Source organism: Muscardinus avellanarius (genome assembly GCF_963383645.1).
Source record: "Muscardinus avellanarius genome assembly, chromosome: 22".
Lineage (NCBI taxonomy): Eukaryota > Metazoa > Chordata > Mammalia > Rodentia > Gliridae > Muscardinus > Muscardinus avellanarius.
In genome coordinates, this window is record NC_137808.1 from 14,801,824 (window position 1) to 14,827,086 (window position 25,263).

A 25,263-nucleotide genomic window follows, 5' to 3' on the forward strand; every position below is an offset into this window, starting at 1 on the left:
AGTTAGAACCACTAGCCAGGCGTGGCGGCGCACGCTTGTCATCCCCGCGCTCGGGAGGCTGAGACAGGAGGATCGCGCAGGTTCGAAGCCAGCCTCGGCTACTGAGCGAGGCTCTCGGCAGCTCAGTGAGACCCCGTTTCCAAATAAAATATAAAAAAAGTCTGGGAGTGTAGCCCGGAGGTAGAAAGCCTCTGGGTTCCACCCCCAGTACCGCCAAAAAAAAAAAAAAAAAAAAAAAAAAAGTTCGAAGCACTAGCTATTTATGTTGCCCTTGTGTTTGCAGTACCGGGGATGGACCCCAGGGGCGTTCTACCTCTGAGCTGCACCCCCAGCCCTATTTTTCATTCTTTATTTGGAAACAGGGTCTCACTGAGTTGCAGAGGGCTCACTCAGTAGCTGAGGCCGTCCGCGAACCGCGATCCTCCGGTCTCAGCCTGGTCTCAGCCTCCCGAATGCCGGGATGACAAGCGCGCACCGCCACGCCCGGCTTCCTCTGTTTTTCACCAGGGTCTCGCTAGCACCGGAGATCCTCCTGTCTTAGTCTCCCCAGTTCTGGGATTCCAGGCCTGAGCCACCCGGCCCAGCTTCTGGGTGGCTTTAAACATAAGCAGGCCCACAGCCGAGCGGTGGGGCAGAGAGGGACCCAATTTCTACGCGCAGGACGCTTTCACGGGGTGCAGACCCAGGTTCCCGCCGTGGACCCTGCCAGGCCTCCCGTCCCTGTGAGGCCATTCGCCCTCAGGCTGGAAGGGACTGAAGGACGCTCTGATCCCCGGACCCCAGGCTCAGGGAGGACCGCAGCATTCAACACAGTCACTGGCCGGGACCCATTCTGGGCTGTTTTTATTCCTATATATACACTCCATAGACTCCGGGGGCCTTGGAAGAAACAGGACAGGAATCCCTGGAGCAGAGAGGCCCAAAGCCAGCGGGGCCGGGTGGAGAAAGCAGCCTCCCTGGGATTTTTTTTTTTTTTCTGGTGCTGGGAATTGAACCCAAAGACATTCTGCCTCTGAGCTACACTCCTCCTGCCTCCGCCTCCCCAGTCCTGGGATGACAGGTGTGCACCGTTGGACCCGGCCCGGGTACATTTTACTTGGGTTTCATAGGGCTCGTAAGTTGAGGATACGTCAGCGTGGGAGTCTTGAGGTGGAACTTTTTGGGGAGGGAACAGGGGGAGAGCCCCTCTACACCCCTGACCCCAACCTCCTGGGCTCAGCTAGCCAGGTCTTGCCGCCCATCTCAGCCCTGGGGAGACTTCTCCCCAGCCCCCTCCCATCAGACAGTACTTAACACCCCAGAAAGGCTCCCTCCGGGCACCTGAAACGCCACATCTCTCTCACAAACGCCCTGACCATAAACTGTCATCTCAGGGGGACACTGAGACAGGAGGATTGCAGGTTGGAGGTCGGCCTCAGAACTTAGTGAGCCCCTGTTTCAAAAAACAAAAAAGACCAAGCCGGGCGTGGCGGCGCGCGCTTGTCATCCCCGCGCTTGGGAGGCGGAGACAGGAGGATGGCGCGGGTTCAAGGCCAGCCTCGGCTACTTAGTGAGGCTCTCAGCAACTCAGTGAGACCCTGTTTCCAAATAAAATATAAATTAGGTCTGAAAGTATAGCCCGGAGGTTAAAAAAAAAAAAAAAAGGCCCTGGGTTTCACCCCCAGTACCACGAAAAATAAAAATTAAAACTTTTTAATTAAAAATAAAAAAGACTGCCGGGCGCGGTGGCGCACGCTCGTCATCCCCGCGCTCGGGAGGCGGAGACAGGAGGATCGTGCAGGTTTGAAGCCAGCCACGTGCGCTGGCTTAGGAGACCCTGTTTCGAAATAAAAAAAAGTATAAAAATAGGTCTGGGAATGTAGCCCGCAGGTCGAAGGGTTTCCAGGAACCCCAGTACCACCAAAGAATAAAAAATAAAATAATGAAAAAGACTAAAAAATAGGGCTGGGGGTGTCGCTTGGAGGTACAATGACCCTGAGTTCATTCCCCAGTATTGCAATAAATAAATAAATAAATAAATAAATAAATAAATAAATAAAAAGGAAGGGGGTCCTAGGGGTATAGCTCAGAAGTAGAACACCCCTGGGTTCAATCCCTATTGCCAAAAAGAAAAAAAAAAATTCAATATCCATATAATACGTAATGGAATAATGTTGAGATGAGAGGCGGGGGGATCTGGCTTACGGTTGTTCTTTTAGACCTGGAGCTTTCTTGGTCACCGCGCTGAATCCGAAGCCGGGAGCCGCCAGGGCCGCCAGGCCGCCAGGAGACCGGTTGAGCGCCCTCCGCCTTCCCGGGCGCTGTCCCTGGCAGACATCACTAATCGATCCCAGGCTCCCTCCTTCCCACAGGACCCCAGCCGGCGCGGGCTCTGTCTGCAAAGCCCCAGCTGCAATCAACCTCCTCTGGGTGGGAACCCCGGCTCTCCCGCTCCGCAGCGGGGTGACCCCGGGCTAGAATATGCATGACTCAGTTTCCGGCCTGGGAAATGGGGGAGGCAGAGAGACCCTTCCCCGGACCATTGGGGCCGAGAGGAGCTGGGGGGCGATGCCCGGCCTGGGGGGGCCTGGCTGGCAGCTGGTGGCAGGAGGGGTGCCGAGCAGCAGCGTCCAGGCCAGGCCCCGGGGCCTGTGTGGCCCATGCTCGAGGCTGGAGGGGCCATGCCGGCCCCAGGGCCAGCGCAGACGCCTCGGCCCGGCTCCCCACTCCGGCTGGGGCTGAGTCAGGCAGGGGCGAGGGCGGCCTGTGGGCCACGGATGTCTAGGATTATGCCCGTGACATCATGAATGGCTTTTCTCAAGAAAAATGTTAGGCAGAGGCGGCTCTGGGCATGGGGGGGGGCGCAGCTGAGGCCTGGCCAGTCCAGCTCACTCGGGCCTGGCACCTGTGCCAGGGGCACGGAGACGTTAGGTGGCCCAGGACACACGGCTAGTGAGCGAGACCAGGACTTGGCCAGGCCAGTCCCGGCACACGGTACTTCTGTATTTTATTTACTTATTTATTTTTTGAGGGGGAGATACTAGAGATTGGACCCGGGGCATTCTACCTCTGAGCCCCTCCATACTCCCAGCCCTTTTTTAGGTTTTATTTTTTATTTTATTTTATTTTTGCGGATCTGAGGATAGAACCCAGGGGCATTTGACCTCCAAAGAATTTTTTTTTTTTTTTTTTTTTGGTGGTACTAGGGGTGGAACCCAGGGGCTTTCTACTTCCGGGCTACACTCCCAGACCTATTTTATACTTTATTTGGAAACAGGGTCTCACTGAGTTGCCGAGAGCCTCACTAAGTAGCCGAGGCTGGCTTCGAACCTGCTCGATCCTCCTGTGTCAGCCTCCCAAGCGCAGGGATTATAAGCGTGATCCATCACACCCGGCTACACCTATTTTTTTTTTTTTTTATTCTTTATTTTGAAACAGGGTCTCACTAAGTTGCAGAGGGCCTCGCTAAGTAGCTGAGGCTGGCCTCGAACCTGCGGTCCTCCTGTCTCAGCCTCCCAAGTATAAAAAGCTTAGGAGTAAAGGCTTTACGGGACACTGTTGCTGGCCCCATCTCCCCTTACTGCCCCACTGGCCTTGGGGCAGAGGCCCGAGGGCCAGGACCTGCCTGGCCAAAATGCTCATGCACCTTGGCGAGACAAGACGGGCTGCGTGCTGTCTTTAATGCCCGGGCAGCAGACCTCCAGAAGCGGCTTTTATATACATAGAAAAATATAGGGAAAATTTAGGACAGTGGACTTTTCAAAGCGGGCGGCTATTTTTAGAGCTTTGCTAATAACTGAGCCGCATTCAGCGTCTTCCCGTTGTTTTCAGCTGCCGCTGTGACCGGCGAGATGGGCTGCGGCGGGAGGGCCCCGGGAGCGTAGGGGTCTTCCCGGGGCCTAGGCGAACGCTTCAAGAAAGGTTCAGGTTTGAAGCCGGTGCCTGCCTGCAACATCAGTACTTGGGAGGCTGAGTCAGGAGGATCCCAGGTTCGAGGTCAGCCTCGGCAACATAGTGAGCCCCTCCACAACCTAGACTCTGTTTAAAAAAAAAAAACAAAAAACAAAAAAAAAAAAACAGAGCCGGGCGTGGTGGCGCACGCTTGTCATCCCCGCGCTCGGGAGGCTGAGACAGGAGGCTGAGACAGGAGGATCGCGCAGGTTCGAAGCCAGCCTCGGCTACTGAGTGAGGCTCTCGGCAACTTAGTGAGACCCTTTTCCAAATAAAGTATAAAATAGGTCTGGGAGTGTAGCCGGGAGGTAGAAAAGCCCCTGGGTTCCACCCCCAGTACCACACATACAAAAAAAAGAATAAAAAATAGGGCAGGGGGTGTAGTTCGGAGGTCTGATGCCCCTGGGTTCCATCCCCAGACCCGCAAAAATAAATAATGAGAGGAGGAGGCTGTGGTCCTTCCCCGGCCGAGCCTCCATCCCGAGCCTCCTGTCCGTGGGCCACTCGGGTTCCACGAGGCGGACGCCAGGATGGGCGAGTGGAAGGCGCAGTCTGGAGACGCGGAGGCCGCGGGCGGCTCCCAGAGCCTGGAGGTGTCAGCGGCACGAGGCTGGAGCTGGGGGAGCCCTGGCAGGAAGAGGTGCCCGGATGTACGCGTGCCATCACAAAGACCTCCGCCACCTAGCACGGTTTAGGATCTGCCTCGACTGTGTGTGTGTGTGTGTGTGTGTGTGTGTGTGTGCGCGCGCGCACTCGCACGCACGCTGGGGATGGAACCCAGGGGCATTCGACCTCCGAGCTCCACCCCCAGCCCTATTTTTTATTCTTTATTTTGAAACCGGGTCTCACTGAGTTGCAAAGGGCCTCACTAAGTAGCCGAGGCTGGCCGCGAACCGCGATCCTCCCGTCTCAGCCTCCCGGAGGCTGGGATGACGGGCGTGTGCCGCCGCGCCCGGCTGTCTACTTTTTATTTTGAAACAGGGTTTCAAATAAGTTGCTGAGAGTCTGCTAAATTCAAATAAAAAATAAGTTGCTGAGAGTCTGTTACATTGCTGAAGCTGGCCTGGACACTGCCAGCCTCCTGTCTCAGCCTCCCAAGTTCTGGCCTTTACCGGGGTGCACCCGGCTTTGCTCTGTTATTTTATTTAATTTTATTTTTGGTACTGGGGATTGAATCCAGTTATACCGAGTGACGCTCCCAGCTCTCTTTATTTTTCGTTTTGAACCAGGGTCTCAGTGAGTTGCTGAGCCTGGCCTCGAACCTGCGATCCTCCTGTCTCTGCCTCCCAAGTCCTGGGATGACAGGCAGGCACGGCTGTACCTGGCTATTCTTTGGTTTTCAAGTCTGCGGGAGGGCAGGGAGGGGCCGGGGCTCAGAGCCGGGCCGCAGGCAGCTTAGGCCACAGCCCGGGGCCTGTTGCTCTCCTGGGCTCCGTTCTACATACAGGTGCGAGCCCAGGGCACCTACACATGGCCGCGCAGTGCAGGCCCGTGGGGAGCTGGGACTGTGCCCGACCCCCCCCCCCCCCGGCGTTGCCCAGTGCAAACATCAGCGCCATTTCTAACATCCAGACACTCGCTCACGGCACCCAGGACACAGTCCCCCAGGCCTCGGGCCACCGAGGAACAGGGCCGAAGGCCGGCCTCCCCTGCAGGAGTCAGGCTCAGGGATGGGCAAGCTGCCTCCGCCCCCCACCATCTTGGGGGGCGGGCACTGGCGGGGCCTCTGAGGGGAGGAGGCCTGGGCGGGCTGGCAGACACGCGCTTTTCCCTGGGCCGGGGGCCAGCTGGCCGAGGGAGCAGAGGCTCTGGGTGGGGGGCCGAGGCAAAGGCCCACGGCAGAGCCTAGCCTGGGCCTCCGTTTGGTGGGGAGCTGCTCGTGGGGGGACATCGCCACGGTCCTGGGGAGGCCTGGCCCGCTCGAGGGTGTCACCCCATCCCTGGGGACCAGAGCACCAAATGGGTTACAGGCCCAAGTCCGGGGCCTGCTAATCTGGGGCCAAACCCGACTGGGCGGCCTTTCCAGACAGGCCTGGAAAGGCCCTTTGTCTCCCCAGGGCCAGAAAAAGGGGGATGTGCACCCCTCTGGGCCCCTGCAGAGCCGCCCCAGACGCCCGCGCCCACCGTCCCCACTCCTCATAAGGACTGCACAGGCTCTCTGGAAGATTCCACTCACAGGTGCCCAGGATGGACTGGCAGCCCTGGCCCATGTGGCCCTTACCCCTGGCTGTGTGGCCCATGGCCCAAACGGGGTTTCATTTAAAAATCTGGAACAAGGACCCCGGTGGTGTGTGTGTGTGTGTGTGTGTGTGTGTGTGTGTGTGTGTGTGTGACGCACGCTCGTCATCCCAGCATATGGGAGGCTGAGATAGGAGGACCACGGTTTGAGGCCAGCCTCAGCTACTTAGTGAGGCCCTTTGCAACTCAGTGAGACCCTGTTTCAAAATAAAGAATAAAAATAGGGCAGGGGGTGAAGCTGGGAGGTAGAATGCAAAAAAACAAAAAACAAAAAAACACCTGGAACAAGGCCACCAGTCTTGTCATCCCAGTACGTGGGAGACAGAGACAAGAGGATTACAGGTTTGAGGCCAGCTTCACCAATTTAGCGAGGCTCTCAACAACTCAGCGAGACCCTGTTTTCCAAATATAAAATAAAATTGGTCTGGGAGGTGTAGCCAAAAACAAAGGAAGAAAAGGGGGGCGGGGAGAAAATCTAGGTTTTTGTTGGGCATCGAGGCACAGGCCCATTATCAGAGACTCAGGAAGTTGAGGCTGGGGCATCGTAAGTTCGGGACCAGCCTGGGCCAGTTAGTCTCAAAATAAAATGTGAAAATGGTCAGGGACAGCCAGGCGTGGTGGTACCTGCCTGTAATCCCCGCACTTGAGAGGCTGAGCAGGAGGATGACAGGTTCCAGGCCAGCCTCAGCAACTCAGTGAGGCCCTGTTTCAAAATAAAATAAAAAAAGGAAAGGAAAGAAAAGGCCAGGGATAGCTCAGTGGTGTAGTGCCCCTGGGTATCCCCTAACCAACCCCACACAAAGAAAACAAAAATCCGCGCCGGGCGTGGTGGCGCACGCTTATAATCCCAGCATTCAGGAGGTGGGGACCAGAGGATCATGGTTCGTGGAGGACAGCCTCAGCTACTGTGCAACCCAGCGAGACCCTGTTTAAAAGGAAAGAGACCACGCCGGGCTTGTCATCCTCGCGCTTGGGAGGCCGAGACGGGAGGATCGCGCAGGTTCGAGGCCAGCCTCGGCTACTTAGTGAGGCTCTCAGCAACTTAGTGAGACCCTGTTTCCAAATAAAATAGAAAAAAAGGTCTGGGAGGATAGCCCGGAGGTAGAAAGCCTCTGAGTTCTACCCCCAGTACCATAAAATAAATAAATAAATAAATAAATAAATAAATAATAAATAGACCTCAGGACTGCAGGGGGGAAATAATCCATGTTTCTTACACTTCTTAGGGGTGGAGGGACTGAGATCTGGCCCCACACAGGAGAATCAGAGCAGGAGGCCGCTACAGCCGCAGAGCCTGCAGGGAGCCCTGGGTGCAATGCCACAAGCCCCGCCACACCCGCCCGCCATGGCCAGCCTGCCCCCCGCTCTTCCGGCGGCCGAAGCCAGGGCATCTGCGTTTGCTTGTGCGGTCTGCAAAGGACCAGCGTTGAAGGCCCAGCTGCAGGAGCGGGAGCAGGATTCACAGCTCAGGGTCCGGCCTTCCCAAGGAACCCGATTTAGAAGATCAAGTCCCGGGAGGCAGGTTCAAGAATTCCCGGAGCCGGCGCGGGCCTGGCGGGGACGCCAGGGCTTCCGCTCCGCTGGGTCCTGGGGGCTCCGAGCGGATTCTCGGGAGCCGCACCAGCCCTGGGCACAGCCCTGGGCACAACCCCGAGCCACACCGTGAGCCCTGCTGCCATTTGCTCCATTACCTTAGAGCCCAGGGTTGCAACTAAGTTGCCCGGTATTACCTTAAGGGCCCAGGGGCTGCCACAAAGTTACCTTAGAGTTGCTACTGTTATTTGGAACAGAGGATGGACCCCAGGGGTGCTCTACCTCTGAGCCCCGCCTCCAGCCCTTTTCACTTTTTTTATTTTGAAACAGGGTCTCGCTAAGTGGCTGAGGCCGGCCTCGAACCTGTGCTCCTCCTGTCTCAGCCTCCTGAGTCCTGGGCTTACAGATGTGCGCCCGAAGCTCAGCTAGGTTAGGATGTAATTTGAAAAAAGCTACCACCACTTGATACCGGGGGCTCATTCCAAGACTGGACTCGCGGGGGATGGCCCAGGCGGGATTCGGAAAGATTCCCCAGAGGCGCAGGACCACCCATGGGCCTACGAGTCACAGGGCGCTAGCCCTTCCTCCCTGTGGGCAGAAGGAAGGAGTCCGGGCCTCGCTGTGCGACCCAGGGCAAGTGGCCTCACCTCTCTGGGCTTCTGCCGTCTCATCCTTACGATGCCTATTGGCAGAAACGCCAAGGCAGGCAGAGAGTGACGCGTCCTGTCAGCTGAGACTTCACACGGGGCAAGAGACGAGGCCTCAACCTCCCAGCTCTGTTCTGTCCGAGTTACAATGGCAGACGGGACGGAGGGGCACGAGATGCATTCCCAGGCCCAGCCCCCAAGCTCTCCCTCCTCCAGGAAACAGAGGCCTCTCTGGTGGGTCTGTAGAAAGCTCGGACTCGGGAGGCTGAGACAGGAGGAGCGCAGGCTTGAGGCCGGCCTCAGCAACTCGGCGAGCCCCTCAGCAACTTAGGGAGACCCACTTCAAAATAAAAGAGGCCTCGCCGGGCGTGGTGGCGCACGCTTGTCATCCCCGCGCTTGGGAGGCGGAGACAGGAGGATCGCGCAGGTTCGAAGCCAGCCCCGTGCGCTGGCTTAGGAGACCCTGTTTCCAAATAAAAATGTAAAAAGAGGTCTGGGAGTGTAGCCCGGAGGTAGAAGGGCTTCCAGGAACCCCAGTACCACCAAAAAAATAAATAAATAAAAATAAATAAAAAAATAAAAGAGGCCTCCTTCCCGCCAATCCGTCTGTGTGGCCTGGAACCCCCAGTCTGCAAACTGGCTGCCTCGCTCACCCTGGTCACTTGGGGACAGCCTTGAGCCCTCCCCTCCTCTCTTTCTGGTCGCTGTTGTTCTTTTTGTTGTTGTTGTTGTTTTATGTAACTCATTTCCTGTGGCTCGCCCTCCACCAGCCCCGGCGCGGCAGGCCAGTTCTTGTTGGTTTTGACTACACAAAGATGAGCAGAAGCTTCCAACCCTTGGGCTCACTTGGAAAGATTTTTTTTTTCAGAATACACACACACACACACACACACACACACACACACACACACACACACTCACACACTCACACAGAGACAGCGCCAAAAATCTTCCCGGCCGAGCCAAATTAAATACAGAGGTCTGTAGTTATGTTCATACGAGCAGAATGTACTGAAAGGAAGCAGGTCTCTGTGGCCGGCTCCAGCAGACAGGGCCGGCCGGCCTCGGGGCGCCCCGGGAGGGCCCCGGGGGTGCGGCTGGGGAGCCCGGGCGGGCGGGCGGAGGGGGAGAGGGGCCCACCCTGCGGGCCGGGGCGCGGCTCCCTGGGCAGGGACAAGCTGGCCTTTTAAAAGCGCGCAGCCAGCCGGGTGGGGTGGCCCAGGCCTGGCAGCCCAGGGCTTGGGAGACTGAGATGGGAGGATGGCAGGTTCGAGGCCAGCAGCTCGGGGTGACTTAGCGAGAACCGGTTTTAAAATAAAAACTAAAAACAAACAAACAGAAAATACTGCAAGGGGCCGGGCGTGGCGGCGCACGCCTGTCATCCCAGCATTTGGGAGGCCGAGACGGGAGGATCGCGGGTCGAGGACAGCCTCGGCTACTTAGTGAGGCCCCTTTTTAACTCAGTGAGACCCTGTTTCAATATAAAGAGGAAAAAATGGGACTGGGGGTGTTGCTTGGAGGTAGAATGCCCCTGGGCTCCATCCCCAGTACCGGAAAAAAAAAAAAATTAAATAAGTATAAAAAAAGGCTAGGGGAATAGCTCAGGGGTAGAAGACCCCTGGTCTGATCCCTAGTATAACACACACGCACACACACACACACACACTCACACACAGAGCTGGGGCTCTGCTTGGACTTTCTCCTTCCTGTTGGCATGTATTAGGCACCTTCTGTATGCAACACCCATTACGTCTCCCCCCTTGGCCCCCCTTGGACAGCAAGGACGGCATCCTCTCAGAGGTGACCACCTTGTCCCGGCCACCCATCGGGAAGGAGGCAGAACGGGAGACTCGCTTGTGCCAATCTCCCCAGCCTGGAACACCACCCTGCCCACGGCCGGCTCGCCCTCCAGCCTGGCGGCAGGAGTAGCCACAGATGGCCACCGGTGTCCCCCCCCCGGCAGGCATCAGAAGCCGCCCCGGTGGGGCCGGGACACCACAGCGGCCCAGACCTGGAGCTCCGCGCAGGACCAGGCTGAGGGCCACACACGACGCACGCCCCATCCTACCCCGGACGTCTCCATCCTAGCAAACCTGCGAGTCGCCTGACCCCGAGATTTTCCCGGTCCACAGGCTACACGATTTCCGTGTGTGTGTGTGTGTGTGTGTGTGTGTGTGTTAGTGGGGAATTGAACACAGGGTGTTAGACTTCTGAGCTCTAGCACCAGCCCTATTTTGTTTTTTTTTGTGTGTGTGTTTTTAATCTTTAAAACAGGGTCTCACTGAGTTGCCGAGAGCCTCACTAAGTAGCCGAGGCTGGCTTCGAACCCGCGCGACCCTCCTGTCTCCGCCTCCCCAGCGCGGGGATGACAAGCGTGCGCCACCGCGCCCGGCTCGATTTTTTGATCTGGAAGCAGGATCTCGCCGAGTGGCTGAGGCTGGCTGAGAACCCGCGATCCTCCCGTCTCAGCCTCCCGAGTCCGAGTCCGGGCATGACAGGTGGACAGGACCAGTCGGGGCGGAATTGATGCACTGAATCCCCACGGAAACCCCACGGGCTCCGACCATCATCCACGTCTTACAAACGGGAAAACTAAAACCCAGCAAGGAGAAAAGGCGCGCCCACGAGGCCCTCGGCAACTCGGTGAGACCCTGTTTCCAAATAAAGAATAAAAAATAGGGCAGAAGGCCTCGCTCCTAAGTCGCTCTGAGAACTAAGAACTTTATGCCGACTTTGCCCCGTGGCCGTGGCTATTATTGTTGCGGTTGCTCTAACCTTTGCGCAAAGAGGAAAAAAACAGATGTGGTCATGATTTCCCATGCAGGGAGGAGACTCGCCATTGCTCCGCGTCGGGGCCTCCAGCCACAAACCCAGGCAATGAAATAAAAACAAGACCGCTTCCCAAAAGGAAAGGCAGAAGCCGCAGCCACGTACGGCTTTAAAAGTGCCCGGCATGGTGGCGCACGCCTCTGGGCTCAGAACCTGGGAGGCTGAGACAAGAAGATCGCAGGTTCGAGGCCGGCCTCGGCATCGTAAGGAGACGACTCTCCGACAGCCACCGAGACTCTGCTTCAAAACAAAATTAAGCTCGGGCTGGTGGCGCATGCACACTTGGAATCCCAGGACTCGGGAGGCCGAGACAGGAGGCTCCCGGGAGACGCTGTGTCAGAAGAGAGTATACAACAGGGCCGGGGGCCAGGCATGGCGGCGCACGCTGGTACTCCCAGCATTCGGGTGGCGGAGACTAGAGGATCTCGGTCCACGAACAGCCTCGTAGAAAAACCACTGGGCTCAAAACCCAGTGCCACAAAAAATTAAAATAAAATAAAATGGGCTGGGGGAAAAAGCTCGGAGGTAAATATCCCTGGGTTTGGGCCCCAGCACCAAAAAGAATCAAAGCAAAACAGGGGAGACATCTCATCAAAAGTCACGCCGGCTTTAGAAATCAGAAAAAAACAACAACAACAACAAAAAAACTCAATAAACTCAATTCAGGCAGGAGACCACCTAGGAGAACGCATGGATTCCAGGGGCGCCAAGGTGAATGAGGGGCGGAGCCAGGTGTGGGCGTGGCCACTCAAGATGCGAGGGGCGGGGCGGGCACGGGGGCGGGGTCACGTGTGGGCGTGGCTGCTCGCTGAGGGGCGGGGTAGGGCGCAGGAGTGGGCTGAAGCGGCAGCCTGGCTGCTCACGCCCCGAGGGGCGGGGCCACGTGTGGGCGTGGCCTACACATCATGGGGGCGGGGCCTAGAGGGAGGGAGGGAGGGGCGCGGGCACCTCAGGCCTCCGGGTCCGGCATGCTCTCCAGGTATGCCTGGGGGTACAAACCGCAGGCGCTGGGTACAGTGATGGCAGAGAGGTGGCTTCGCGCCATATTTTCCACCCTGACGGCTATCAATTTTCTCTCTGCAGGGACGCACTCGGCGGGCGGGGAGCAGCCGGATCCTTTAAGGCCAGGCCAATTAATTCTTCAAGAGCTCATTAAGATGTGCTCTTGAGGGCCAATGAATGATAAATCGCACTCAACGGGCTCTGAGCATCCTCTCCTGCGCCGGGGACACACACACCCGCGGGGGATCCCTCCCCAGGCCTGCGCCTGGGCCGGCCGCCTGGTCTCCACGCTGGCCTGGTCTCCACGCTGGCCGGGAGGATATTCCCAGCGTCATCAAAATTCAAGGAAACTTACAAAAGAGGAAGGAAGAAAACACACCGGGTCACTGGCAGCTGGCAGGGGCGGAACGCTGACTCGGGCTGTTCTGAGCGAGGCCCTGGCCGCCCAAGGCCACCACGCTGCTGCTCAGAGCCCCTCACCTCCGTCACCCTGGGGGAAACTGAGGCTCAGAGGGGCGTGGCCACTTGCTCACACTGGGCTGGGCCTGGAAACAAAACCTTTCTGCCCCCTCTGAACGCCTTATCGTCGCCGCCCTAGGCTGGCCTGCACTTGAGAGCTTGCCTTCTGCAAAACCACGGTCACATGTTGTCCAGAGTCCAACCAGCTCAAACCTCATGCGCGCACACGTGCACGCAGATCCTGGCCCCCCCCACCGCAGCCCCGGGTGCCCTGTCCAGTCCCTTCTGGAAACACCTATTTGACCAGCCATCGCGCTGTTTGATCGTGCAGCTGTCAGTCCTGTCGGTGGTTTTGGAACCAAAGCTGTGTCAATATTAGCACGGCTCGTTCATAGTCCGGCTTCCTTGAGCGCAAGCCGGCCGTCCTGGGGACCTCCGGGGGCCGGCTCCCCATCACAACATCTGGGCCCTGCTCCGGGCTCTGCTGGGAATGTCTGGCTCAGACCACTGGGCCCGCCTGGTGCGCCCACAGCCTGGGCTGCCGTGAGGTTCCCATGCGGGAGAGTTTCCGGGCTCTGTGATGTCAGAGGCCTAAGGATGGCGGGTGGGATGCTGGCTGCACCCCGAGAGCTTCTGGGGGACAGCTGGGCTGCTCTAGATCTACAGAAGGGTTGAGGCAGGAGTCCCCACAGCTGGAAGACAGGCAGGCAGGACTACTGCCAAGGGCCGTGGGACCCAGAAAAACACAGAAGAGGTGGCCAGGACCCTGGGGGGGTCACAGTGGAGGGGCTGATGATGGTTCCCTGTGTCTCTTTGACTCAGACGCCCTTTGGCTTTTTCTCATGATAAAGAGGCTGGTAATAAGGACCAGAATTCAAACACGGCATATGAGCTGCTCGGGGTGAGGTAGCACGGGGACATTGATATCCCCACCTCCCTTCCCAGAACGCCCCGCTACTTCTAGACAGATGGTCCTACAGCTGTGGCCTGCCCGGCCTCCGCCCCTCAGACAAGGAGCTCTGGGTCCTTGGGAACCAGCCCCTCCCCACAACCCAACCGGAGCCTCAGCCCGGAGCCCCAGGCCCCTTACACTGGGGAGGGAGAGGCATGCGTGTTCTGGGAGCGACTGCCCGGCACACGCTTGCATTATTTCTGAACTGCAAGATCAGACGGCCCCAGGTGAGCTCCTCTCAGAGGGCCAGACAGGAGCAAGTCCTCTCGCCGAGGATTCCCGCAGCCCCGGCTCCTCCGAGGGGCCCGCAGGCAGCTCAGGGGGCAGCTGCGCTGGCGAGGCCAGAGAGGAAATCAATATTCCCGGCACATACACACACGCTTTCTTTCTCCCCCTCTCTCCATAAACACAGCCGGGATGCTCAGACAGCCGCCCACAGGCCCCCGAAACACAGAAGGACTGGTCTCTCCCAAATGCCAGGCTCCATCCCGGTCCACAACAGACACACTGCACTCTACGGGTAAACAACACCCCCTAACCTTGCCAGCAGCACCCCTCAGCTCTGTACTCGGCCAAAACAGGCAGCCACACAAACGCCAGGCCCCCAGCACCCGGTGCACGGTACCAACTCTGCCCGGGTGCGCACCCGGAAGGCGGCTCGTGGGCCCGAGTGGCGCTCAGGGCCGAGGATACACCCCATCGGGGTCTCTCCGGCCAAGTGGGCACAGAAGCCCAGACACAAGCCAGGGTCTCCCACCGCAGGCCCGCAGGAGGCCTCTGGCCAGCAGATACAAACACAGGCCCACGGGGACCCTTCGTCTCAAACTTTGCCCGACTCACCTGCTGCCCAACTCTTACCCAGCACCCCCTCTTGTGTGCTCATGCCAGAACCGACGTCTCTCTCCCCTACAAACCCGGGTGGGCCCGTCTGCGTGGTTCACGCACACCAACAGGGACGGAGCGGGCAGCCAGCCTTCCTCGGGCACACTTGAGGCTCGGGTCCTGACTGGCACACGCACTCTTGCACGACGCTCCCTGCACCCTCCCTCCAACACCCTCTTGCACACCCAGCCGGCCTTCCACTCACCCATCACACTCACAGGGGGGGCACGGGGGGCTCACGCCCCGCAGCCCGGCCTCCCCGGCCCGGCCCGGGGCCCTTACCCGCTGTCCACCTCCAGCTCCAGCAGAGACTGGGTCCTCTCTGAGTGGCAGTGCAGACACCACATGGCGGCCGCAGGCCGGGCGCCCGGGACCCAGGCCCAGCCAGCGGGCGCCGGTGTCCGGGGATCCTGACCACCCCGAGGCCCGAGCTCCCGGCGCAGGGCAGCGTGGGGTCCCCGGGGCCCAGCAGCTCGGGCCGGAGTCCGACTCCAGGCCAGCAAGCCGGCCCTCCGCCGCCGCCCGGGCGCAGCGAGTCCAGACCCGAGGAATGTGGCCCGGGAGGGGGCGGGGCCTGCCACGGGGCGGGGGCGGGGCCTGGAGGGCGAGGCGGCGCCATTCGCCGGGGGCGTGGCCTCGCGGGCTTTGTGGGCGGGGCCTGCTGCCGGGAGCCGGGCCTAGAGGGGCGGGGCGTTGCTACTCGGAACCCGGGGCGTGGCCTCGCGGGTCTCGGGGGCGTGGCCTCGCAGGCTTGGTGGGCGGGGCCTGCTGCCGGGAGCCGGGCCTAGAGGGGCGTGGCCTCGCGGGCCTCGGGGGCGTGGCCTCGCAGGCTTTGCGGGCGGGGCCTGCTGCCCGGAGCCGGGCCTAGAGGGGCGGGGCGTTGCTACTCGGAACCCGGGGCGTGGCCTCGCGGGCCTCGGGGGCGGGGCCTCGCGGGGGGCGGGGCGACTGCGCTGGGCCCGGGGAGGGAGGCGCGCAGGGAAGGGAATCCCAGGCTGCTGCGCCCAGGTCCAGGCACACCAGGCCTCCGTCACCGGAGCCTCCATGGACCACGGCTCCCTCCCCAGCTTGCCAGCTCCACAGATGCAAAACGCCAAGCCTCCGGCCAGGCCTGCTCCACGGAAAACTCCTCTCCCGACTCCGGATTCGGTGCACAAGACCCAGTTAACTCTGGAGGCCTCCCCCGCCCCTCCTTGGCGGGTCAGCTCTCCCAGCTGAACCCCCCATGGCTCACGGTTCTCTTTGGCAGGGTTATTTACTGATGGCCTGAACTTGGACTCCAAGAAGGCGGGCGCAGCGCCCAGAACCCGCACTTGTGGGACCCCCAGATGTGGACGCGCACACCTGCTTCTCACACCGTCAGAACCCCGGGTGGACACCTGTCACCCCAGTACTGAGGTGGGAGGCTGAGATGGGAGGCCAGCCTCAGCAACTTAGCAAGAGCCGTAGCAACTCGGAGAAACGCCATACTATGCCATACTATGCTATACTTAGAATCTATGCTATATGGAAAACTCTTACCATTCAACCGTCAAAAGGCAAAACCACCAGGCGTGATGGTGCGGGCCTGTAATTCCAGTACTTGGGAGGCTGAGACAGGAGGATCACAGGTTTGAAACCAGCCTCAGCACTTTAGCGAGACCTTGTTTCAAAATTAAAAATAAATAAATAAATAAATAAATAAAAATAAAAGGGCTGGGGATGTAGCTGGGAGGTAGAATGCCTCTGGGTTCCATCCCCAGTACCACAAAAAATAAATGAATGAATAAATAAATAAATGCCGGGTGTAGTGGCGCGCGCTTGTCATCCCGGCATTCGGGAGGCTGAGACATGAGGATCATGGTTCGCAGACGGCCCCTTTGCAACTCAGTGAGACCCTGTTTCAAAATAAAGAATAAAAAACAGGGCAGGGGGTGTAGCTCGGAGGTCGAATGCCCCCGGGTTCCATCTCCAGACCCAATAAATAAATAAATAAATAAATAAATAAATAAACAAATAAATAAATAAGGTTGGGGGTGAAGCTTGGAGGTAAAGCAACCCTAGGTTCAATCCCCAGTACTCCTTCCCCCACCCCACCCCCCCAAAAAAATAGAAATAGCCCATTTGGGGAAGGGCTAGCAGAAAAGCCCCACCGGAGCCTGAACTACCCTCTAAAAATAGTCTGCGATAAATGTAGCCAAGAGAATTCCCCCAGCCCAGCTGCAGGAGCCCCCCAGGCGCAGGCTCCATCTGCCTCACCATCCGGATTCTCCCAGAATTCCCGGCACCCTTTCAGGCCCGCGGCCCCCTGCTGTCCAACCCCCTGCTGGACAGTGCCAGTGTTCAGACTGGGATTGAGAGAGTGAGTGGGTTGGCGTTGCCAGGCGTGGAGGCACACACCTGCAATTCCAGTACTGAGACAGTCGGGAGGACCGCAGGATGGAGGCCAGCCTCTGCAATGGAGGGAGACCCAGTTTCAAAAATAAATAAATAAATAAATAAATAAATAAGAAGGGCTAGGGGTTTGGCTCAGAGATGGCAGGCCTGGCTTCAACCCCCCCCCCCCGTACTAAAAATAAAATCAAAAGGAGATTCCCTGTTCACACATGCTAATGCCCGGAGGCCGGAGTCCCTGGACACCAGATACCTTTTAATTCTCGTGTTTAAGCTCCTCCTGTTTCAAAGTGCTTGCTGCTTGGCAGATTCATAATGAAGGGAATTGTGAACCGCACAGAAGCAAAGAAGTAACAGCCGGAAGAGGCAGAGGAGGATTTTTTTTTTTTCTGCTGGAATGACCAGACATGACAGTTCCCTTCCAGGTACCACGTGGGCCAATGGCTTCTGGGCCTCGGCGTGCCTCATCAGCCACCTTGACCGCAGAAGGCTCACCGTGCTGTTCACTGCAGCAGGTGTTCACAGCACCCAGCCTGCCTACCCTGGTCTTCGGAGGCCTCTGCGGGGAGATGCCGCTACGACAAGCATCCCCTAGCACGGGGTCACGATAGTGGAGGGCGGAGCCTACAACTCTGCCCCGGGAAAGCCTCCGGTGATGAGGGAACATGTGGGTTTGGGCCCCGAGGGATGAGTAGGAGCTTGTGGATGGGGCTGCAAGAAAGTTATACAAATATTTAGTTGCGTTATACTGGCCTGGGTCTGAGTTTTAGCCCTTGGAGTCCCCTTCTCCTCTCCTCTCTTCTCTCCCCAAACCCTCTCGACTGAACCCAGAGACATTCTACCATGGAGCTATACAGCCGGCCCTTTACATTTTCTTTAATTTTTTTTCTTTAATTTTTATTTGTGTATACGTTCCTGAGGATCAAACTCAGGCATTCCACCCCCGAGCTACACCCCCAGCCTGATTTTATTTTTCATTTTGAAACGGGGCCTCACTAAGGAGCTGAGGCTGGCCACAAATCTGCAATCCTCCGGTCTCATCCTCCCAAATACTGGGATTGCAAGCATGTGCCATCACACCCTGCTTTATTTATTTATTTATTTATTTTATTTTGAAACGATGTGTCCTTAAGTTTTTGAAAGTTTTGCTATGTTCCTGAGGCTGGCCTCAAACCTGTGATCCTCCAGTCTCAGCCTCCCGAGCACTGGGATTGCTGCCACTACAGAGCCTGCAATATTTATACCCAGCCCTTCTCAGAAAGAGTTATGGAGTCTGGGAGGAAGGAAGGAAGAAGGAAGGAGAGAAGGAAGGAAGGAGAGAAGGAAGGGAGAAATGGCCAGTCGGGCTGCACTGTCTTGCTTAAAACAGAGATTAAGGCCAGGTGTGGTAGCTCACGCTTGTAATCCCAGCATTTGGGAGGCTGAGACAAGCGGATCGCGGCTCGAGGCCAGCCTCAGCTACCCAGCGAGGCCCTGTTTCAAAATAAAGAATAAAAAAATAGGGCTGGGGTGGAGCTCGGAGGTCGAATGCCCCAGGGTTCCATCCCTAGTACCACAAAATAAATAAATAAATAAACAAACAGAGATTGGCAATTCTGTCAGAAACGCCACTTCTCACCCTCCAGGTGTCTGGGCTGCCTGCTGTGGGTTAAGTCCTTTGCACTACACCATAAACCAGCCAGGCAGGGAGGCTTCCTGGAGGAGGTGACGCCCATCTCGGGCTGCAGGGCGTGGATAGGAGTTTGTTGGGTGGTCCAGCGGCTGAAGGCGCTAAAGGCCTGCTGGACGGGGTGAGGAAGGATCAGGGTGCTTAGAAAAAGAGCCAGAGTCCTGCACCCGGCAGGGCCTGCGGTGTGAATGTGGCCAGGGGGAGGCTGGGGAGGGCCAGGAGCAGGCTTACACCCAGGTTAGTGCCCCCCTGGGCCCTGTCACTCAACACTTATTGATGGACAGCCAGTTCCCCCGGCTCAGTAAACCCAAGACCACAAATTGAATTTTCCCCTCGCAGATAAATCAACACAACTAAAGCAGCGTTATTATAAGCACCTGCTTTGATCTCCTTATCAGCAGGCAGGCCTGCGCTGTCTTGTCTAAAACACAGATTAGCAAGTGTGAAGATTGATTACACAGGCCACAGATGAAACCCAAGAAGGGCGCTTGCCGTGGGGATAGGATAGGGCGGTGCACATTGCACGCGCGCCTGGAATCCCAGTGCTGGGAGACTGAGATAGGAGGATCAAAGGTTCGAGGCCAGCCTCAGCAATCTAACAACATAGCAAGACTGTTTCAAAACCAAAATAAAACAAAAATAGGGCTGGGCTGCGGTGTAGCTCAGAGGTAGAGAGCCCCCGGGGGTTCATTCCCCAGTATCAAAAAAAAAAAAAAGAAGAAAAAGAAAAAGAAAAATACAGAAACCGGGTTTGGTGACACCGGCTTGTAATCCCAGCATTTGGGAGGCTGAGACCGGAGGATCACGGTTCCTGGAGGATCACGGTTCCTGGACTTAGCAAGGCCCTCCGCAACTCAGTGAGACCCGGTTTCAAAATAAAGAATAAAAAAAATAGGGCAGGGGGTGGAGCTCGGAGGTCGCATGCCCTGGGGTTCCATCCCTAGACATGCAAAAAGAAGATAGAAAGAGAAATAAATCAATAAATAAAATAAAATGGGGCTGGGGGGGGTGTAGCTAGGAGGTCGAATGTCCCTGGCTTCCATCCCCAGTACCGCCCCCCTCAAAAAAAAAAAAAAAAAAAGATGCACGGGGGTCCCCTGAGCATGGCACCGAGCTCCACCAAGGGGTCCCTGCCGCCCTCTGGGGTCCATCTGCAGCGCCCCAGGCCCAGCCCCCTGCAAAAGGTGGCTTCGCCCGGCTGTCCCCTGGCAAATTAGATCCGCTTAAGGAGCTCAGCGCGCGGCTGGCGGGGATCAGGGACGGGGTGCTGACATCTGCATCCCGGGGGCCCCAGCTGGCTGGGGGGGCAGCGGCGAGCACCTCCCCCGGTCTACGGCGGGGAGTCGGCGCCACCTGCCGGCCACACGGGGAACTGCAGCCCGGGCGCCCGCGGGCTGGACCAGGGGGGATGCCCGGCCGCCCAGCGCCTGGGCAGGTGTCCGGCCCAGGCCACGGTGCTTGGCATTCCTTTCCCCGGGCTCCCCAATACTCTTCTTGGAGGGGGAGTCCAGGGGATTAAGCACAGGAGACCCCCACCCTTGCAGCCTCTGCACAATTGGGGGAATATGTCTGGGAGTCTAGCCCAGAGGTAGAAAGCCTCTGGATTCCACCCCCAGCACCACCAATAAATAAATAAATAAACAGCCCGGCGTGGTGGGCACGCTTGTCATCCCCGCGCTCGGGAGGCCGAGACGGGAGGATGGCGCGGGTTCCAAGCCAGCCTCGGCTACTTAGTGAGGCTCTCGGCAACCTAGTGAGACCCTGTTTCCAAATAAAATATAAAATAGGTCTGGAGGTAGAAGGTTCCTGGGTTCTATCCCCAGTACCAAAAAAAAAAAAAAAAAAGAAAAAAAAGAAAAAAAGAAAAAGAAAAAAGAACGCATTTAAAGCATTTTTAAGCAATTGCAATTTTTTTTCCCCTTTTTCTCTTTTTGGTATTGGGTGTTAAACCCAGGGAGTTCTACCTCCAAGTTACCTTTTGCAGGGGACTGGGGCTGGGGCACTGGAACTGGGGTGCCCGCGGTGCAGGTCGGGACGCGCAGACGAACCCTACCGCTCGGAGGGACCGGACGCGAGTGAGATAAGTCTCGGCCCTTTTTATTTTTGTATTTGGAGACAGAACCTCACTAAGTTCCTGAGGGCTTCAGTAAACTGCTGAGGCTGACCTTGAACCTGCGATCCTCCTATCTCAGCCTCCCAAGTGCCGGGGTTACAGAACAGGGGTCCACCACCAAGCCCAGCGAGAAATTTTTTCTTTTCCTTTCTCTTTTTTCTTTTGCAGTACTGAGGTTGGAACCCAGGGACATTCTGTCTCCGAGCTACACCCCCATCCCTATTTTTTAGTCTTTATTTGGAAACAGGGTCTCACTGAGTTGCAAAGTTATAGGGTCCTGGAGGGGACAGACCCTCTGGCTTCTCACCCAGGGCGCCGTGCCCGGGCTTCCGCACTGAGCCGGGAACCCAGAGGCCGGAGCTGGCTCAAGGTCCCGCAGCGGCCAGCTGGCGGCCAGGCAGGCTGGGCCCGAGCCAGGTCCCCCGGCTGCGCCCCAGCTCGGCTGCGCGCCGTGGTGGGGGTGCTGGCCTCCGACTCGAGCCTCTGCCGGGCACAGAGGGGCCGTTCTTCGATGCTCAACAGTCCCCTGTGTGCCCCGTGCCAGCCCGCCGCCGCCCTCCAGCCCTGCTGACCATGACAATCTGGTGCCCGCGTCCACAAATATGCGCGCCTTCAGGAAGGGGTGGCGACTTGGGTCCCCGGCCCCAAGCGGGTGGATCTCTGAGCCTCGGGGGGGGGGGGCAACTGGGACGCACGCCTGTCATCCCAGTACTCCGGAGGCTGCGACAGGAGGATCACAGGTTCGAGGCCAGCCCCGGCAACTTAGTGAGACCCTCGGCAACTTAGCGAGACACTATTTCAAAATAAAAAATAAGGCTAGCGGTGCCGCTCAGCAGTGGAACAACCCCTGCATTCAATCATCAGTATGAAAAAAATAAGTCTGCAGTGAGGAGGATAGCACTGAACACACATACACACGCGCGCACACACAGCCTGAATATTTCTTTCTTTTTTTTTTTTTTTTTGCGGTACTTGGGATGGAACCCAGGGGCTGTCTACCTCCAAGCGACGCCCCCAGACCTATCTGTAAAAAAGGGTCTCACTGAGTTGCCGAGGGCCTCGCTAAGTAGCTGAGGCTGGCCTCGAACCGTGATCCTCCCGTCTCAGCCTCCCGAATGCTGGGATGACAGGATATTTCTGACCAGACTTCCCCTCCCCCAGTGTTTTTCTTCACGTTTGTTCTGGGGAGAGAGATTGACGAGCCGACATCAACGCGTACCCTTTTCGAGCACTTAACATTTTGTCCGTGGGTCTGTACTTCCTAAGCAAATATTAAATGCACAGATATAAATTTCTAAATAAAAAGCCCAGGAAGAAGGGACTTTGAAGACTGATCTTTGTAAAAACAGAAGCTAAGCTTCGGTGAGTATTTTCAGGGCCCTGTCGTTCTGTTTTGTTTCTGTGGTACTAGGGATTAAACACAGGGGCCTTCTACCTCTGAACTCCACCCATTTTATTTTTTATTTTGAAAGAGGCTTTCAGAGCCGGGCGTGGCGGCGCACGCTTCAAATCCCAGCATTCGGGAGGCTGAGATGGGAGGATCGCGGTTCGAGGACAGCCTCGGCTACTTGGCGAGGCCCTCTGCGACTCGGTGAGACCTTGTTTCAAAAATAAAGAATAAAAAATAGGACAGGGCAGAGGGTGTAGCTCGGAGGTAGAATGCCCCTGGATTCCAGCCTGGGGCCCACAAAAATAAAAAAAAATAAATAAAATAAACAAACAGGGTTCCAGCAAGTTGCTAAGAGATTTGCTACGTTGCGGAAGCCGTCCTCAAACCAGCAATCCTCCTGTCTCAGCCTCCCAAGTACGGGATTACAGTCCTGAGCCACAGCGCCTGGCTTCGGGCTAGTTTTTTTTTAGAAAGGGGGGGGGGCGGGAAATATCGGGGATCGAGCCCTGGGGCATTCTACCTGCGAGCTAAGCGTCCAGAACTTTTTATTTTTATTTTTTGTTTGGAAACAGGGTCTCACTAGGTTGCTGAGAATCCAGCTGCCGTGCTGAGGCTGGCCTCGAACTTGCAAACCTCTTAGCTCACTACTACCAAGTCCTGGAACGCCAGGCAGGCTCTGGAGCCTCAGTTTCCCCACCCACGAAACGGGGCCCCTCTTCCCTGGTTTGCAAGAGGCGCCCCCCCCCCCCCCGGTTTACAGGCTCGTCCGCGCACCCCGGCCTTTCTCCCAGACCTGGGTAAAGGCCTTGTCTCCATGGGAGAGGCCTGGGAGGGACACTGGAGGCTCAGGGCCTCCCTGCCTCCGGGCAGGACGGCCTCTCCCGCTGCCCACGGCGGGCCCGGCCGTTCCCAGCTCAGGAGGGACCTCTCAGGGCGCCCAGGACCCCGGTGCCCAGCGCTGGGCGGGGGCCGCTGGCTGCCCCTTACCTGTCTCCGCGCTCAGGCTGGCGGCCGCCCTCCTCTCCGTCCTCTCTGCGGCCCTCCTCCCCCGGCCCTGGCCAGAAACCCCGGCTCGGCTTAATCCTGCAGTGTCCGAGTCAGCGCCCGGCCGGCCGCCGGGCAGACACGTGACGGCCTCAGCCCCACAGACCTGTTCTGCAGGAGCCGTGGCAGCTGGCGCTGGGGGCGGGGAGCCCGGCCGGCGCCCTGCCCCGGGGCTGCCTCTGACCCCAGCTCCTCTGGACCCTGCAGCCCCCCACCCCGGCCTGCAGTCCTGGGACCTAGACACCCAGAAAGGAGAGGCGCGCCCAGGCTTGGGGGGCGAGGGGCCTGCGTCCCAAGGAGAAAGGACTCATATGTCACTACCCAGGGCTGGGCAGCGACGCCACCCACCCCACGCAACTCAATTCTAGGTGGGCGAAAGCCCCGCCGCCGTGTAAACGGCGTAGGCCGGTGCAAACCTGGCATCCCAGAACTTGGGAGGCCGAGACAAGAGGATCGCACCGGGTAGAGGCCAGCCTCCACAATTAGGCAAGGCCCTTAGTGACCGGGCGAGATCTATTTCAAGATGTAACATCAGATGGGCTGGGGTAACACGCACGGGCCGGCACGTCCGACGCGACTACTTTTAAGTTGTCCGAAACCTTCCAGGACCCCCGTCGGAATTTAAAAATGGCAAGCCAGGGAGAAGAGCAGAGAGGGCGGCCGCCCGTGTAACTGGGGGGAAGGCTAGAAGCGCGACGCCCAAAGAATTCGCCCAATCCATGGAGACAAAATAGTCGCACGTAAACGCGTATCTGCGCGTAAACGCGTATCTGCGAGCCTGGTCTAGGAATCAAGAGAAATGCAAATGAAAACCACAGCCAGAAGGTATCACGCGCCTTCCCCCCGGCGAGCACAAAACAAACACAAAAATAAAAACCAGACAGACTGACTCCCTGCCCTGGAGAGGTTTATAACACTTTCCTGGAGACGCTGGTTTAAGATCAACAGTCCCGGGCCAGGCGTGGTGGAGCGCGCCTGCCATCCCCGGCTTCAGGAGGCTGAGACGGGAGGATAGTATACTCGAGGCCGGCCTCGGCTACTTAGCGAGGCTCTCGGCAACTTAGCGAGACCCCGTTTCCAAATAAAATATAAAATAGGTCTGGGAGTAGAGCCCGGAGGTAGAAAAGCCCCTGGGTTCCACCCCCGGTACCGCCACAGAAAGAAAAAAAATAATAAAAATAAAAAAATAAAAAATAAAAATAAAAAAATTCTATATATTTACATCTCCCAGAAAATTAAGGCCAAGAAGAGCAAAACATTATTTAAAAAATAAATAAATAAAAATCTGTGCCCTGAGAAGAGACGGATCCAGTCGGGTCAGAAGACCAATTTCGCAGAGCGAGGAGACGGGGGGCCGCGTATACGCTTCCGTATCCGACAACTCCGGTCACTCGCCTGCGCCCCTCCCTTTTTGGGGTGTAGCGTTTTAATAGATTTCTGTTTTCCATCCCTGTAATAATAAAATCGCTTAAGCTTACAGCCAGAGAGTTTGGGCTATTCCTTTCTCCAAACGGCTCAGAACAGGAACCCGCGGCTCCGTCCCGCTGAGTCTGGGGGCCCAACAGGGCCCCCCGAAACATCTCCAACCGTAACAGGCCAGGCTCGCGGGGCCCCGCGACGGCGCGGTCTGGACTCGGGGGCTCCGGACACTCGGGGTGTGAGCGTCCCTCCCGGGGGACCCCCGGGCTCGGCCTCCTCAGCTGACGTCATGGCGGGGTGTTGTGTTGTTTGGGGGTTCTGGGGGTTCTCCAAGCTTCACCCCCAAACCTATTTTTTATTCTTTGTGTGTGTAATACCGGGGGTGGAACCCAGGGGCCTTTCTACCTCCATGCTACCCCTCCAGACCTATTTTATACTTTATTTGGAAACAGGGTCTCACTGAGTTGCCGAGGGCCTCGCTAAGTAGCCGAGGCCGGCCTCGAACCCGCGCCATCCTCCCGTCTCGGCCTCCCGAGCGCGGGGATGACGAGCGCGCAGTAGCACGCCCGGCTCGACCCTTTATTTTGAAACAGGGTCTCACCGAGTTGCCAAGGGCCTCGCTAGGTGGCCGGGGCCGGCCACGGACCGCCATCCTCCTCGTCTCGGCCTCCCGAATGCTGGGGTGGCAAGCGCGCGCCACCGCGCCAGGCTCCCCGGCCCTTTTTATTATTCTGAAGCAGGATCTCGCTGCGCTGCTGAGGCTGGCCTTGAGGCTGCCATCCT

At 57.7% G+C, this 25,263-nt stretch overlaps 1 protein-coding gene across 5 annotated transcripts in view; it reads right to left on the reverse strand.

The window, feature by feature from the left end:
• IQSEC1 (IQ motif and Sec7 domain ArfGEF 1) overlaps nucleotides 1-25,263 on the reverse strand; it is a gene marked incomplete at both ends in the record, with an annotated part of 173,444 nt that overhangs the window by 34,605 nt on the left and 113,576 nt on the right. Inside the window, one exon of one of the 5 annotated variants that reach the window (XM_080718129.1) lies at nucleotides 14,755-14,819. The exons of the other annotated variants lie outside the window; for them this stretch is intronic. Coding sequence (XP_080574255.1) covers nucleotides 14,755-14,819 — 65 coding nt within the window. Of the gene's footprint in view, nucleotides 1-14,754; nucleotides 14,820-25,263 lie in introns of those variants that run through there. 5 annotated transcript variants of the gene reach the window in all.